At 48.7% G+C, this 17,311-nt stretch overlaps 1 protein-coding gene across 7 annotated transcripts in view; it reads left to right on the forward strand.

The window, feature by feature from the left end:
* Hr3 (nuclear hormone receptor 3 ROR-beta) overlaps positions 1-17,311 on the forward strand; it is a 137,881-nt gene that overhangs the window by 71,381 nt on the left and 49,189 nt on the right. The window contains exon 2 of one of the 7 annotated variants that reach the window (XM_076813315.1): positions 1,144-2,228. The exons of the other annotated variants lie outside the window; for them this stretch is intronic. Within the exon in view, the coding sequence (XP_076669430.1) occupies positions 2,105-2,228 (124 nt within the window). The 5' untranslated portion in view covers positions 1,144-2,104. The remainder of the gene's footprint in view (positions 1-1,143; positions 2,229-17,311) is intronic. 7 annotated transcript variants of the gene reach the window in all.

The following is a 17,311-nucleotide window of genomic DNA, read 5'->3' on the forward strand; positions in this document are numbered from 1 at the left end:
GCCGCGTTCGGCAGCCTCCCGGCGAACAGGGATCTGGTCCTTCCGTTCCTTCTCGATCTTCAAGGGTGTCGCGCTTCAAGCGCAAGGGGTCTGCTCGATCGTCGTTCCGTCTCGACGACAGGGAATTTCATTTTCCATCTAGCGCATGGATTTTCCGGCGACAGTTTTCAGCGTGTAGGGATCTGTTATTTGACGTAAGCGAGGGTGGTACCCTGGAACGTGGACTGTTTTCGTACGGGGGTGGAAGGAAAGACACGTTGCGTAGAACCGGTGGGATTCCACTTAGGAGTTTCACCCGTCGGGGGAGTTTTATTCCAAATATTGTCGACATTTAGCGTGGATGTCGCTCGGGTGGTTGTGTTTAGTTTGGAGAATGGTGGGTCTACTATGATTCTCGTCCCCATTTTTCACGGTAAAGGGGACTTTTTTTTCTACGCAGAACTGATGGGGTAGTTAGGGCGCGGGAGCGGATGTATCACCGTCAGGATATCGTCGGAACTCGTAGTTCTTCTCGCGGGGACACGATCGACTTGATCTCGGAAGATGAGCGGACGTATGTGTGTTTCTATGATACTAGAGTTCAGCCAGCTCGATAATCGGATCTACGAATGGAATGCACCTTTGTCGTTTTTCTCTTTCCCTCCCTCGTAATGGGATGCGACGTATTAATTAGATTCTCGATTTAACGGTGTCAGTCGTCCCGTGTGATAACTGCACCGAGCATACGCCGGTAGATGAACACGTCGACGAACACGATACCCATCTCGAGACACGTGCGTGTCGCTTCTGGTTTATCCTATCTCCTCTTACACCTCTGGCTTCTCTTCTCGCGTGACTCTCTTTTTACATCTCGTACACGTGGCGCGTGTAACTGTTATCTTTCCCTTTCCTCTCGTGTTTCCTCTCCCTTTCAACCGCAATTTCACTTAACTCTCGACAAGCGCAACCCTCCACCGTTCCATCACCGTTTCTAATACAATCGACGGTCTATTTCGAAAAGAAGGGACAACGACTTTCCCCCGATAGAAAGGTTTCGTCGGTCTCCGTGTCGCGGACAACGCGCGCCCCTTAGAGATCTCCCGAGGGCCGAGCGAAACGATTCGTGACAATCACCGAGGGGGATGCTGACGAGACTGTTTGCAGATCGACGATCGTCGAGCGTGAGACGCCCGTGGCGCCATGTCACGCGAGGCGCAGGCAACGGGGGCTACGAAGAGAGCAAGGGACACGATCGTAAGGTCGACGATCACGGCGAGTCGCCTCGGTGTGCTTCGACTTGGCGGTGACTAGAGGCTGTTGTTCCTGCCATCGGTAGGACGTTCATTAGCCAAGGTGCTGACGATACTAATAACGGCGGAGAGGTGTGACAGGCGGTAAACCGTGTCACGCTGTAGCGTAGGGCCAGTCGGGGTGGCGTGGAGGAGGCGGAAGAGGAGGTGGAGAAGGAAGCGGACGACGATGGACACGGTGTTAACGCAATACCTTTGAAGACGGGGGAGGTATACACATAGTTTTGTACAATCCACATCGCTGACGATATCGGGGCGAGTGATAAAGCACAGCGACGGTGTGTCGTAGCGATAGGAAACGAAGGGCGGGGAAAAGAAACGGGTTTCAGTGCCGGTCAATGCGTAAAATCGAGCTTAGTAAATAATCGATAGGAAAGTAGAGTGTGTATAAAAGAGAAGAAGAGGAAGAAGAAAGTTGCGATAATTTTGTTAAATAATTAGCATCGATTCGACAATACCTAAGATGAAGCAATCGAAGCACCGGTAAGGAACGAGACAGATCTTGCGGTCGTACACGAATCAATTGATGAGATGAACTGTACGAAGTGACACGTGAGAAAGGGGTTCGAGTAAATCGCGGAACAGTGGCGGAGAAGTAGAAGGGTGTAGGATCGAGTGGCAGAGAGGAGAACGGTCGAGGGATAGTGAACGTGTGGAAGCCTCTCGAGAAGACCGACGCGTCGCGGAAGACGTCCTTTCGGGTGGCGTCGCGGTGCCCCCTCAGCGGATGTTACGTCGGGCTGGTAAAGGGTGCCGGGTGATCTACGGGAGTAGCAGCCTGGAAGAGACGAAAGGCCATCACCACGGCGTTCAACATGTTCGAGATGTGGAGCGCGGTGAGTTCCAAGCTGGAACACTCCGCGACCTCCTCGGGCTCGCCGTTACCTTTGACCTCGCACGCACCGCAGACACCACACACCTCGTCCGGGAGCATAAAAGGTAACGAAAAGCTCCGTTACGGAGCCTAGAACCTAGCTTCCCACGGCTGCCAGCCGATCTTAAGGAAAAAGTGTCACGCCTGTAGGCCCTCCGCGGCTTGCGCGACGTGCATTTTCTAATTCCGTTCGTGTCGAAGAACCGTTGTGCCGCGGGACCCCACGGCCGCGCCGCGTCTCCTGAACCCGGCTTTACATAACGTCCTTTTGACAATAATGCGCTACGTGCTGGCTATTACTTTGTCGTTTGCTCGTGCACGCGCGCGTTTCTCTCGTTTCTAACCGGGAACAGTTAGTTCGCGGAATTCTGCAGTTACGTTTCAAGATGAATTAGAAATAACGCACGGGGAGCAAATTCCTTCTGGCCAGTGCAAATTAATTTTTAATACGAGTATCTTGATTTGTTATCCGTGCTAGGGGCTAGGGAATTTTCAGGAGACAGTTCTGGTTTTTGAAAGAATTTCCAGTGAGTGAGCAGAAATTTGTTTTAATGAATTCAGCTCGCACGATGCATTTTTTTATACGTATTAGATGCTGTGAAGTCAGACAAGCATTAAGAGAATGGGATCGTTCTGTACGCGCACGCCTGACCACCCGTTTACATGCGGGCTTCGCTGGCAGTAGATTAGGCTCGTAGTTGTCAGACACGTCCGCGTAAGTGAAAAGTCGAATCGCGAAGCAACAGCGTGCACTGACCACAACAAAGTTCTTACGAATTTAACTGGAATGGCGAGAACACGCCTGGCTTTATACGTTTCACTGCAATTTCTGCTGCAGTAGATTAAGCTCGCCATTTGTCAGACGCGCGTAGGAAAAATGGAATCGTGAAGCACTACTGCACGCTCGTAGCTAGCAAATTCTCATAAACTTCACAGACACATTGGCATCTAGAGAATGCAAGTATTCGTTCCTTATATATCACCGTAAACATTAATTATGTAATATTTATCTAATATGCTTAGCACAGTATCGTAAATTCCATTGCGTGAAATATTCAAATTGCACCGCGAAATACTGAGGCATCGTCGCTCTAAATTACCTGCATATTCTCATTGTTGCTAATTAATATCCTTTCATCAGTTAAACTTTACGTGGAAATCCACTAAAACCGGTTGAATTTTCCACGAAGTGGCTTCTGGCTACACAAAATAGCGCAGCGTGTCTGCAATGTCTCAATTTTAATGTCCGATAAACGGGTCTAAATTGTCCCGTAACTCGGGGCGTTTGTCGCCATCGATTATTCGATCTCGTTATCATGCAAGATTGCTCGAATTGATCTCGAGCATTCGCCTCGTGATTGATGTAACTTCCAAAATGATCGGGCGACCAGATAACGTAGATGCGCGCACGTAAATATGTATCCATTTACGCGCTTGTTTGTGTGCAGTAAACTGCCACCGAAGGTTCACGGAATGCAGCGATTTGGTGAATAATGTGGAGCCAGTTTTATCGGACGTGTTAGGGCAGGGAGCCTCGAGTATAACTGCATCGTTCCTACAAAATCTTTACACTTTCATGCTGTAGCGTCAACTTGTTTTCAGCGCATACCTCGAGTAATGTTTTAAAAATTTTGTGAGTGAAGAAGGTGAAAATATAACAGATGAAAATATTTAATTTCTCAAATTAAACTGAACGAAGAGTGTCGCAGCGCTTCCTACGCACCGAGTCACGCTGAAAAGTATAAGAGAGAGCGAGTTGGTTTGGAAACCGACAACAGGAATACCGCGAAACGTTTCAAAACTGCTTTTACGATGTCGCGAATCGCGTACCGCTTCGAATACAAATACACACTGAAAGCAGAGATTTGCCGCGCGTGTCGCACGATACCACAGTTTCTTTTCTCAAAATCGTCTCTCGCAGCAGTTTCCAATTGTTTTTCTTCCCTCCTCGTAATTATTTCGATGGAGCTAGAATTTCAGTAGGTACAGAATTCTCCCGTGCTTCTGCCACCGCTGTTACTCTCAGAATTTTCTACCGTGAGGGCAAAACATTGTTTCACATCGACGCAGAGCGATATAAATGAGGGGAGAGCACAAATTCAATCTTCGACAAAGCCGAATAGTTTCTTCTAGGAAAAAATTTCGAATAGCTCCCAGCAGCGCTTCGAAGGTCGAGGGGCGATCGTTGCATAAGCTCTGCGGTGTCAACGATCGGGACACGAAATCTACGCCTCGAGGTGGGCCTGCAGAGCTCGTTAAAACATTGATCGCCGAAGGCGCGTACAATCGACGCGCGTGTCCACGTGTGCTCCACAGAAATGGTTGCGCGCAAGGTCCACGGGGCGATTTCCACGGATCCTAGGGAAACAGCGTCTCGCTCGTGCTAGCCAAAGGACGGGAACGATTTCAAAAGTAAGTTTTACGATGTCGCGAGTCATAGCTGTCCCGAATACAAATACGCGGATCGAAACGCGGCGACTAAATTATGCAAAGCGAAAGTACCCACGTAAGTATGGGTTGCGCAAAAGCTTCGTAAGAAGAACGCCCGGCAATGTCCTCCTCGCCTTCGCGATGACGCGAGAACGAATTTCTTGCCGACAGCTTCTGCTGCTTCTAGATTGGCCGATTAAGCCCCTCGTGCCACGAGTTTCGGATTTCTTGACTGCTGGATCCGTCTATCCGAGTCATCTACGATCGCTCCAGACGTCTTCATGTTACATGCCTCTTACCGTGCCTCTGCTTCCCTCGTTCATCTAATCGGCCCCTCCTATTCTACAAACCTTCGGCTTCGATTGGCGAACATTGCATTAGGATTAGGGGTGCGAACGAGATGACTTCCTCGTAGTTTCTCCTATCTTCTCACATCCTCCCAATTACGCTCGTAGAACGCGCAAGTATTCTCGGCTTTTACAACGATCGAAAATCCATGTACCTAAGCATCGCTCCAAATTTACATCTCCCTCGCGGGGAATCAGCGCAGTAGAACCGAATTTCGATTTTCACATCTTGTCTGCTCGTCAACGTCGACCTGTTACCTTAATAGACAGCTAGTCTAATTCTTACTCAATCTTCGAGGAAGTAGCACAAGTATTAACAAACGTATTAAGCATGCAATTGCGAATCGAAGATCGTTACAGCGGCGAGAACGGAAATCACGGAATTGCGCGCGAATCGAGGATCGATCGGGCCGAAACAGCGGATGCACAATCTTGCTTCGATTTCGCAACGGGGTAACCTTCGACCCGAGCAATAATTTTCATGGCATTAGTCACTTGGGCGATGGTTAATAAAATCGAATAATCGCGCACTTTCCGCGCCTGTCACTCTATGCTAGAGCTGCGACGATAACGGCGCCGGGCGATGAAGCATCCGCGACTAGCGAATCGCGTTTCTCCGTATTCCTTTGCGGCGAGTCGCGGAGTCACGCGCCCAATCGCTACGACGGGTTATTAATGGAACATCGCGACGTTTTGGGAGCGATGTGCAGCAAACCAAGCAATTTAGTACATTACGAAGGATTAAATTGCGTTGTTTTGCAAGAAACTCTATCGGAGGATTTCTGTTATACCGTGGCCATTATCGAGGCTGGTAATCGTTGAATCCGCGTCGTTCCTCGAGGATACTCGCGGAACAATGGGGCCGGGCGATCGAAAACTTTACAGATCTTTATGGTCTCATTAAGCAAAGTTCAAGTAATTGGATACGCGATTGTAGAGTTTCTGATACGAAGTCGAATGAAACTCGAAGGCAGATTGCTGGCTCGGTGTTACGAAGGAGGCGAGAATTCGACTCGCTTTGTCATCGACAGGGCATTTCGTATTTTTTTCGCGAGTGAAAGCCAAAGCGGCCACGCGAGCCTCCCGGTGAACGGTGCTCGCCGAGGGCAATCCTTCATCCTCCTCAGCGACGTGTTTCCAGAGCCGTCGAACGGGTTCGAAGGTTGTCGTTACGAAATCGATCCGTGCCTGCCGTTTCGTTGGGATCGCTCTCCGATTCATGCTAGACGCGCTATTAAGATCGCTTTCTTGCTCGTCGAGTTTACCATTGAGTAACTTTCTGTCGCGCACGCCAAACGAGCTTAACTAATTCATGCACGGGTACTTAGAAAAGATTCAGCATTCAGGGCCGACCAATTCGTCGGTGAATTAATTAGAGGAAGTGCAGCATATTTGGAATACCGTTGGTAATTTCGAATACCGAGGTATCTGATAAACTACTAACGCTATTTAATTTGTAACGCCGTAGATAATAAGGGCTAATGACCTGTTAACTAATGACGTTTGTGGATGAATCGCCATTTTCATATTTTCGACTTAATCTGCAGAATAAGAAAGTGTCAATCCGCAAAACTTTTTCAGCAAGTGTTCAATCGTTCCGTTCATGGTTAAATGATGTCAAAACTTTGGAGTTAAACACTTAATCTCATTTGCATGGTCCTTCTATGGTTCCGTGTCAGTTTTGCGATGATTTCGAGACTACAAAGCGTGACATGGAATTTTAGGATCCAATGACATGTTGCTAATTCGGAATACCGAAGGTGAAGGTAATTTGGAATAGTCCAAAGCTTGGCGATGCTTTTGTTTCACGCGCAACAGCTACCGCCGCGTCGGTTTCGGCCGGCGCTGCCCATTTATAGGTATTTACCTAAGCTTGTTCCTACATTGTGATTTTTCAGCCTGATTAAATTATAGAAGCAACTAATTTTTTTAAAGTTTTTTTAAGTTTATAAAGTGAAGGTAAATTGTAGTACCGGTATTCGAAATTGCCTGCACCTTAACGAAATCGATACTTACTGTCATTTTTCAGTTAGGCCAAAGTTTCAGTTACTTTTTCTTCTTTATTATTACTGACAGCTTGAAATATAAAAGTTGATTAGTTTCCCCATGATATTACGCAGTTTTATTTGTGCCCACCCGCTTCCGTAATTTTTTATTCGTCTTGAAGAAACTGGTATTCCAAATGTACTGCACTTCCTCTGCCATCGTCATATTCAAACATTTTCACCGAATGCTCGCCGCATTGAACGTATCGACGGAGTGAAATACTTGTCGCGGGATTATCGGCGAACAGCAGCTTTGAAGCGTGCATTCATAATATTAGCATGTATTATAAGCGCACATACGTAGAAGGCATTATTTGCTTTTCGGTCTCAACTTATGCCCGATAATTATTTGTTGCCAACCGCGAGCTCGTTCCGAAATAATTGCCATGTAATTATTCACGCAGTAAAAGAAGCACGATATGCAGCTCGCTGGCCGGTATACGTGTGCTTCCCGTCATTCAAAGATCATCGACCTTATAGACGTCGCGATATGATAAGATTATAGTAATAGGTACAACTACTGTAAGTAGGTAAACGTTCCAGTCTTTACACGATAGGCGGCCAGGTATGGAAGCTCTATTGCGCGGCTGCATCGAGGGAAATACGGAATAATATGAAAGTGAAGGAAAACGGGGATGTAAATATTGAAATATTTAGCGGGCAGAAATTTACGATAGCACTCTCAATGGGGAAACGTAATTATCACTTGGAGTAATAAAATATCCCTAATAACATCCTACATGAAATCCACCAGGGAGCACGTTATCGTGGACTACGTTATTACGTTCGTTTGCACGAAACACGTTTCAAAAATGCGACTACGCATTTAGGTCAATTTCGTGTGTAGCAAAGTTTCGAAATAATTGCACGTAACGGTGTGTCTAGTACTGTACATTATTCTTCCCCCGCTGCTGGGAATCCCGGTATAATTAAAATACAGCCTTCGGCGCGGAGAAGAGGTAGAAAAAGGAGAAGAATTAAAATACAGTGCGATATAATAGACGGTGGACATATATCATAATAATTCATTGCATCGCCAGAAAATCCTATTCAATTTCCCTGCTACTAGATGCAGCGCGCATTCAATCCCGATACCACGGGCTAGCTCCAGCAAGTGAAAATAAAAAACGATTTTCCCCAGGGACGCAAGCAATAAATACCCGCAGTTTACCCAGAAATTCGTAGAAGCCGCGTAACATTCTTCCAGCTTCCATCGTCGTTCGCGGTATAAGCCTGAGAGAGCGGGTCCATTAACACAAACGCTCGCCACGTCTAAGGACCTGTTCAACTGCGCCGCTTAAAGAGATATTAATTATTCGACTTCTAAGCCGTTCATTATTCACATAACTGGAACTCGGGCTGCGCGCCGCGCCGGCCGGAATACGTTCGAAGGAAGAAAGAATCGCAGCCGGTAGCTAGCGCGCCGCGGAAGAAAAGCGCGCGAGGGGGAGGGTGGGCGGAGGGGTAGCGAAGAAAAGAAAGAGGAACGCCTAGCCTTTAAAACACGCGCGTTATATAGACGTCTGGCAGAGTGGAAGACAGAGAAAGAATCGGAAAGTCGAATGGCAGACGGTAGGGTGCAGAGGAAGAAAGGGGTGGAACGTGGAGGGGTTGGGTAGGAAAGCGAGGAGAAGGGAGAAAGAGAGAAAGAAGTAGGGGGAAAAAAGGCAGAAACAGGTGGGGCAAGGAGAGAAGACGAGACGGAAACAGAGTGGGAAGATACAGGCAGGTAGGGGTTGAAGCATCAGCGTGGCGAGGGTTGGGTCGCGAAGCTGCTGCTGCTGCAGCTGCAGCCGGCAACTGCAGTTGCAGAAGGGTGAGGCGCGGTAGAGAACAGGAGGAGAAACGGAAGCGTGGGTTCGCAGATCGATAGCCGCGCGCCCGTGCAACCGAAGCCCAACCTCCGCGTCGCCAACCACGCCGACGATGTTTGTCGTCGTCGTCGTCGTCGACGACGGCCACGGCGTCGTCATCGTTGACGTATGCCGCTCCGTCCCGCGGCGCAAACGTCGATACGCTCGCACGTGCAACATTTTCTCATCGTCCGAAAGCGCGAGCTTTATCCGTGGAAGCCGGGGGACAATGGTCGAGCCTCTTTCTTCTCTTCGTTTTGTGTCCCACCGCTCCCCCTCCCACTCCCCCACCCACCCGCCCTTTCTTTCTTTCCTTCCTTCTTTTTTTCTGCCTCTTTTTTTTCCTCCCCTTTTTTTTCGGCTTTTAATGGACGCGCGCGCGTTGTTTCCCCGCTGCGACGATTTAACGACTGGAAAATTTCAGCGGAGAGTGGGTGTTTCAAAGTGGTTGGAAGGAGGACGTAGAGATTTTGAATATTTCCACATTTCATTCTCGTTTTTATCGTGATTCGGGGGAGTTCGAAAGTCGCGTCGGTGTCAAGACGTTATTAACGACGGGGCGTTCGTAAAGAATTATTAGATTTTTGTTTTGCAGAGATTGTCCGGGTGGGGGGGGGGGGGGGTGAGGGAAGATCGAGGCTGAAGTTTTTGAAGCTTTTTTTCCCTCGTTTATTGTGGTTCGTAAGTTTGAAAGCCGAGGAGCTTCCGCGACGTGATTAATGATCGGGAGGTGGACGAAAAATCGCCGGACTTTTGCTTTATCTTTTGCGGCCGTGCGACTGGAATCGATCTGGCAAGCTCGTTTTGTCTTCGGAAGTAATGTAACGATTCGGTTGCGCGGCGCGAGCGCTGTTTGTTTCGTAACAGATAAAAACCGATTGATCGACGGGGCGTGCATAAGCGGCGGAGATAATTGAGCGATGAACACGAATGAGAATAGATGATACGGCGAGTCAAGACACGAAGCCGTAATAGGACGTTGATATCGTGCAACGGATATTTATAAATACCAATCGATATCGACTACTTACCGCTTTGCTGGGCGTTTCAAAAATATTTACACACTGTTGTGGTTATATTATATCACCGTAAATGTGCCGTGACGAATTATGCAATTGCGTAACGCAATTGAATCAAAATATTCGTTGCGGTTAGCGTATTATATAATTTTCATCGTATATACGACGCTCGTAAATGCGGCGGTTCAGAGGTTTGAATTTTTACGCAGTCATTATTCGCGGTAATTAACTTGTTGTTAGTTAGATTCGCAGCTCTTCAGGCTTCGATACATTTCGTCACGAGCTGTGCCGACAATTTACATAGACAATTACGCAGGCGTGTTTATTATATAATACAATTTTACTTAAACCATATTTCAAATTCCATCCCTCTCGTTCTGACATTTAGGACGTCCGAGAGGACAGAAATAATCTCATCCGTTTATTGCACACAAATCTAACAACAGTTTCACGAACGCAGATACATCTAAGTGTGTCCCACTTCTCGAACTCTATTCGTCAAATGAAGCTCGTATTCGGTTTGATACACCATTAACGATACACAGGTTTAACAATAGTGCCCGTCGAAATGTGAGAAAAACAAACGACAAGGAGGAGGCAGCAAACGTCATGGAGCACTCTGCACGTAGCTGCATTCAGCTTGGCGATGAGCTGGCGGAGCCTTTCGTCGAGAAGGAAATTGCAAGGATACGTGCATGCGCCCGTCTGACGGGGCACGGGGTTGAAACTCCTTAAAGCGGGATATCCCGATGCCGTGAGACGCATGGCCGGACCAGTACGGTGTTCTTCCACTAGCGATCACGTTCCCAACCTCTGCACCGCGAGACCCCATTTGCGGCAGTGCTGGTTTGCAATGAGAATCACGAAGGGTGGAAAAAGGGAGGCTGTGATACAACGAGGTCCCTTTTTCTTCCGTCATAATCGAAGGGTGGTCTATTAATGACACACAGTGCACACAAGTGCAACGCGTATAACCGTTCGTAAATGAACGTGACGTAGAAATAATCGCGTGCTCTATGGAAAATGAGCGTTCCTCTTTAAAACTCACTTATGCGTTCCTTCTCCCCACTGGGATGATGGAAAGGTATATCTGAACTTCGAGATTCTTCGTGTCATATGATAATTTTTATTTTGCATAATTATACATAGGTTTGAGTGCATTGCACTTTCGCCCAGTCACTTAATTGCATTTACTATAGCGGTCGTGTATTACCCGCAGTTGATTAGAATACTTCGTCGTCATCCAACGTTCTCTTCATTCTACCTCGAGCATTGTTCTCGTTGCGATACGCTGATCTAGCGTGGTTGTGCAACACCAATTCGGTAAACGAAACATACCCATCGCGGGCTCGTGCGTCTTAACAGGTGACTCGCGGGAGGCAGGACACCCCACGTGGTATCCGCGTGCGAAATGGTCGGACCGATGGAAATAAAACGCGACGCGTTATCGCGGAGAAAGTTCAATATTTAAGCGTAGCAGGAAGGCGCCGATAGGAAGGAAGATTATCGACCGGTCGATTCCCGAGTCGGCCCATTGCCATGCTGCAATTCGATGTAGGACAGCGTCGCAAAAACGGCTCTCTTGGCTCGTCACCGCATCGTTACCGATTTAGATGTATCCATTCGAATGCATCTGTACAAGCATTGTGTCGTTAGACTCATTAGCGAGGTACTTGCAAACGAGAATCGAGCCGAAGACGATCGATTCGAGCCTGCTAATGAGATCGCAAGTTACGCTTTAAATCGATTTTCGTGGCACAGAGGCGCGCTGGATACGAAGGGTTCATAAGTGTTCGAATCTTATGACTTTCATATCTCGATGGAACTAATCATGCGCCGAATAAATCGAGCTCTCCAATTTCTCTCATTTTCGTCTCGGAATTTGAAACTCGTGTCTACATGCCGAAGGGTACACTTCAATAGAATCTGCTGATGCTCTATATTTGATCATTGAATAATAGCTTGATAATAGCTTGACCTCGATTTCATCCATTTTCGTCCCCATCTTTTTCTTGCGTGCGGGATATCAATCGATAGCGTTTTTCGCGAGAAAGGAGCAGCGCGCTAACTCGATCAGGAAAACGTGGCCGTCAACTGGTTCGCACGAAACGCGATCCCGGTCCCCAAAGGCCACGATTCTCACAGCGTGAAACTCGCTTAACCACGTTCCACGTTACGTTCACCGCGAATTACGAATTCGCACTTGTTTCGAGGCAATTAATCGTCCCGGTGTTGCCAGCCAATTGCCCGCTCTCCTCGCTCGTATTTTCACGCACGCGGCTTTTCCATTTGTCCGGGCCATGGAGTTTCGCCGGGGCTGCTTACCTGGAAAGAAACGCGAGCCCCGTTTCGTGAATGTAAATGGTGAAAATGGGTTGGCCGGTGTAACGGCGACGAGACGCGTGAATCCTCAAAAAGTCGTATTGCACGGATTTGCGAAGGGAACAAAAATTTCGCGACAGCGCTCTGGGAGCAGGTGTCACATCAGAGGGAAAAGTGGGCGAGGGTGGAGAGGAGAGAGAAGGAGAATCGGGCGCGCTGTTATGCAACCTGGAGGCACACAGACACACACACATAGCGACTACGACATTTTCGAGCACTCTTTCTCCTCTTTCTCTGCTGGCTGCTCGCTTCTGATCGCTGGAAACGCACCAACGCTGGCCGCGAAAGACGCGCGAAAGTTTTTGCCATTGACGTTTCGCAACCTGTCACACCTGACTAACGTTTCTCTGTCTTTACGTGCCCCCTTCTCCTGCAACTGCTTGTGCATTTTATCGCTGAACTTGGTGGATTTTCTTCTTCATATTCGTGGAAGTTCTTGTGACCCCCTTTTGTCAAGGACTTGGTGACCAAATAAGTCTTAAGTATAACTTGGACAGATTTCTCGAGCCGTATTCATGAATTAACTTCAATTAAAGGCAAGTTACGGTCGAACCTCGATAACTCGAATCTCACGGGAAGGGAAGAAATCTTCGAATTATAGAGATTTCGAGTTGTAGAGGTGTTTACAGCAGAGCCGAAGGGAATGAAGAAAATTTTCGATTTATAAAGGTTTTCGTGTTATCGAGGTTCGACTGTACTTTATAATATTCTTTTTATTAACAATTTGATGGTCCGGGAGCTTCCGTAGATAAGCTACCTAAACTGGGGGACCACTGGCAGCACGAGGTAACATTGGCATCTACTTAACATCTATTAAAAAGTAAAAGGATAACAATTTTATGGATTTTCATACTTGTAGTACATTCACAAAAGATGCAATGTTATGATAGGATACTTAAAGCAAACGTAGAAATGTTAATTTTTATTTTATATTGCAAAATGTTCCAAAAACATGCCAATGCTCCCCCATTTTACGGTAAAAATATTTCTTAACCAAGGAAGAGTAAGCTCGACGTAGTATTCGGTAGGCATTTCCTAGGCGGTAGTAAGGCCAAAATGGTACGTGCACGCCGGTTCCTGGCCATTTTGCAATGCTTTTTTCAACGAGCAACGGAAAATGTCCGAATGTGGAAAGACAAAGGAGAGGGCATTGTAGCTCGAGACGAACGATAAGATTGCGTAAGGCGAGTCAGTCCGGCGACTACGACTACGACTCGGCTCTCGCTATGACGTGATCACCATACAACCGTGATCATTAACGTACGCGGCATGCCGACACGAATTGTAAAGTTAGAATAATGCTTTATGGTGTACTGGCGTAACGGTTTCTCGGTATTTTTAGCGTATTTTTATCCTGAAAATGTGGGAAAGCAATGCCGAAAGCAATAAAGCTTCCACGGAACTAGAAACGACGATCGCGTTACGCCTATCAGAATTCAGTCACGCAGCGGCGGTAATCTAGCAACGATCTTCGAGTTCGATCGAGTTACAGAGATATCTCTAATTAACTTGGTCACCAATATTCCTCGCGATCAAAGTTCACGCGACACCCCTCGCGTACTCGAAACTCCAAGCTCACCTTTCCAAGCGTAGACATCGATTTACGAATCACCCCGTACATCTGTACACGTGAAAAGTAATTCCGCGAGCGTGGAGCAGTTTGTAGGGTAGCGTGTCCAGAAGTTGGGCTGGGCAAGGCAGGGCAGGGCTGGGCGGAGGAGAGGAATCGATCGCCGTGTTTATCCGCCGGCAGAGTCGCGTCGCGACGCTGTGGGCTTCGTCGCCGCGCGCGATTTCGCGCTCGAGTACCGCGAACTTCGCGCTTTCCAGCTCGCCCGCGCGCACAAGCGCCTCGTCCGCGCCAGATGGGGTGGGGGGAGGGGGAGGGGGAGGGAAAGAGAGAGGGTCGGAGTTTTACGTAATCGCATCCTGCGTGAACACGATAGCCCGATCTCCGCGGCGGCGCTTATTTGACCGAGCCGCCTGGAAAACCTCGCCTCCATGAAAACACGATCCGCGGCGATTTCCCGCGATTCTGCTTAAGAATCAATCGATCGCGCGATACGCTGCTCGTAACCACAGCAGGTCGCGTTCGATATATTCTCCGGGCGGCTCTTGTAAATTACAAGTGGCTGCCCCATTTTGGGCTATCGCGCACGCGGCAATTTAAAGTCGAAAGGTGTAATTTCCACTTCAATTAATCCCCTCGGAATGGTAAACTGGAATGGCCATCGTGTATCGCGATTTATATCAATGATTATACGGCTAATCGTGCGCGATCTTCGCTCGGTTTCCTTAACATGTTTAATGCCGCAATAAACTCGAGGAAACGATAAAGCGACGAGCAGAAAAAACGATGCAGAAGATCCGGCCAGATAGAATCTGCTAGTCGATAGGCTACGTCCGCATCAATTACCGGCGAAAGCGTGGATCTTTAATCGTCAATAAACGAAACTAACGTCCAGTCGTTGATAGACGGAGCTGTTTCTCCAACAACTCACGCGAGGGTAACGATATTCGACTGGCTCGTTGGAAACATCCTCTGTCCACGTCTGGACTGTTCTTCACGAACTCGAAAATCAGGGCTCGAATAGGTTTCGAAAATAACTGTTTCAAACTGTTATATAAAGGTTCTGACTGAAAGAGTTATGAAGAACCTAAAAAATAAATTTATAGAACCTAAAAAATAAATGTATAGAACCTAAGAAATAAAAGTTATAGAAACTATATAGGAACCGTAACTTATATAGTCTGATATTTAGGTTCTTTATAACGGTTATTCCGAATAAAGGTTCTTCTTAACTCTTTCAAGAACCGAAATCTTTATAATAACGGTTTCAAGCCCTGTCGAAAATACGCGCAGTTCCGTTGGTGGACGATGAGCAGAGCGATGTCCGTGCGATGGAAGCGAACAATACCGACGCAACCGTGTCGTCGATCTCCAATACCGCGGCGGCGGACCAATAAAAAGAGCGTGCTTTCATGATAATGCGCGGCATGACGCAAAGTTTCCCGCCGCATTCAGCGGCGCGGTGTTCCGTCTCCTTAAAGCGACTCGCGTTGTTCGCGCGAGCCTCGTTAAATCACGCCAAGGTAACCCTGGACGTGGAAACTGACTGCTTCGAATGTACGGCTTGTCCTGCCGCCTATTTCGACGTCTTCCCTCGTGGACGTCTACATCCTGAAGGACCGCGGCCCATTTCCAACGTTCCAAAAGCGCAAGCAACTTTTCCCAAATTTCCGGAAGCCTCGAAGGAGCTTAGGTAAAGGAGATTCGGTACGAAAGAGGGCCAGAGGCGATGGATCGGATCCGCGCGAAGACGCGTGCACGCAGCTGCAGCGGATCGCGGCGCGGCGTCGGGGAGCAGCGATAAATAATGGCGAACAGCGGCGATAGCTTATGGCGATGCGTTCTCACGGGGGGAGAAAAGGGAGGCGATGGCGAACGTTGTTCGGTGTTTCCGCAATTAACTCTGCCAAGGGAAAAAGGGAAGCACGCGAAGGATCGCATCGATCGATGCTGCGGGCTGCGTTGAAACGCGCTCTCGTAACCGGTTATTTTTACCGTAACAGCGCGGCGGTGCGCGAATTTTGAAACCGCGGAACGCTGGAGGATGCGTGCGTGTCACGCGTACCACGTGGCGCGGGTCCTTCGGTCGGAGGAGCGGCTGGGCAGGCGCGGACGGTCTCTGGTGTCCGAAAGCGAGTGATCTTTACGAAATCCCTTGCGAACTCTCGCCACGGAAAGGGAGAAGGGAGGATATCGGGGATCGGGGAAAGACAGGAGAATCGCGGGCGAAATCGCGAGACGAAAGCCGCGAGTGAGAACCGCTGCGCGAGCAGCCTTGGCTGAAGTTGTCGAACCCGCGACCCAGTTACACGCTCGCGCCAACACAAGCGTGTTTCTCACCCACACCTCTCGGAGGTGCATGCACTGTGCAGTGCACGCCGATGCGCGCACAACTACCCTTCCCCTCTTGCCCTCCCCACGCTCGCTCACTCTCTCTCCCCCTGCCCCTTCTCTCTCGCCCCCTCTCACTGTCTGACGCTCCCTCCTCTTGCATCTTTTTCTCGACCCTCTTTTTCCACGCTCAGTCAGTTTTCTTGGCTCTCTTTCTCTCCCTCCCCGTCTTTCTACGCACACGTTTCCCTCGTCTCTGTATTTTCTCTCCCTCGCCGGTTTTCCTCCCCCCCCCCCTACGGTCCGTGCCCACCTCTTGTCATTTCTCGAGTTTTCTCTGCCTCCTTCTTCATCCCGCGAGCGTTCTGTCTTTCTCCAGCAGCCAATTCTAACTACGTGTCTCTCCCTTGTTCTCTGACCCCCCCTCAGAAACGTGGTGGTTCCTTCTGTGTGGCACTCCCCACCTTTCATCGCCCCCTCTACGGGCAACGGGCCGCAGAGCGGGTACGCGAGCGCGTACCGTCATCTCGGCGCGCGCTTTCCACGACTTTCATCGCCGTCCTCCTCGCCTTCGACGGGCGGATGGCCAGGCAGAACGGGATCACCCGGTTTCCGCGCCTTTCCACGCGATACTTACACCCTCCACGTGGCCGAAGGGGTGAAGCGGTGGTTTGCTTCGGGGGCGGACGACTTCCTCTGACTAGCAGGAGATTCTTGGGGCCCGCTGGTTTTCCTCCTGGCGAACGCACTGCCGCAAAATGATTGCGGATGTTTAGAAGCCATCGATTCAAAGGGGAATGATACGATGACGATATGTATCTAGCTTGCAATGAAAAGAACACGATGTAGGAAACATCCCTAGTAGCATTTATTGTTGGCATTTTGATGGCCAACTAATTCCCAACTTGGGGATACTGTGGGCCAACCAGAAATGCTACTAGGGATACTGCGTAGGACGAAGTGAAATGGAACTGTCCAAAGGCAGTGTTACTGTATTGCGAGTTATTCTGGTAAAAAGTTGGATGGAACTGGCGCTCGTCGTTGCTGGAACGTCACCGCGGTGGCCACCAGTTCATTACGTCGCAATGCTATCGTACTCGCTCCCTTTACGTAACACTATCGCACGAATCATCCTCGTCGTCATCCCGTTCCGCGCAGACTGTTACTTCGT

Source organism: Andrena cerasifolii, chromosome 5 (genome assembly GCF_050908995.1).
Source record: "Andrena cerasifolii isolate SP2316 chromosome 5, iyAndCera1_principal, whole genome shotgun sequence".
Taxonomy (NCBI): domain Eukaryota; kingdom Metazoa; phylum Arthropoda; class Insecta; order Hymenoptera; family Andrenidae; genus Andrena; species Andrena cerasifolii.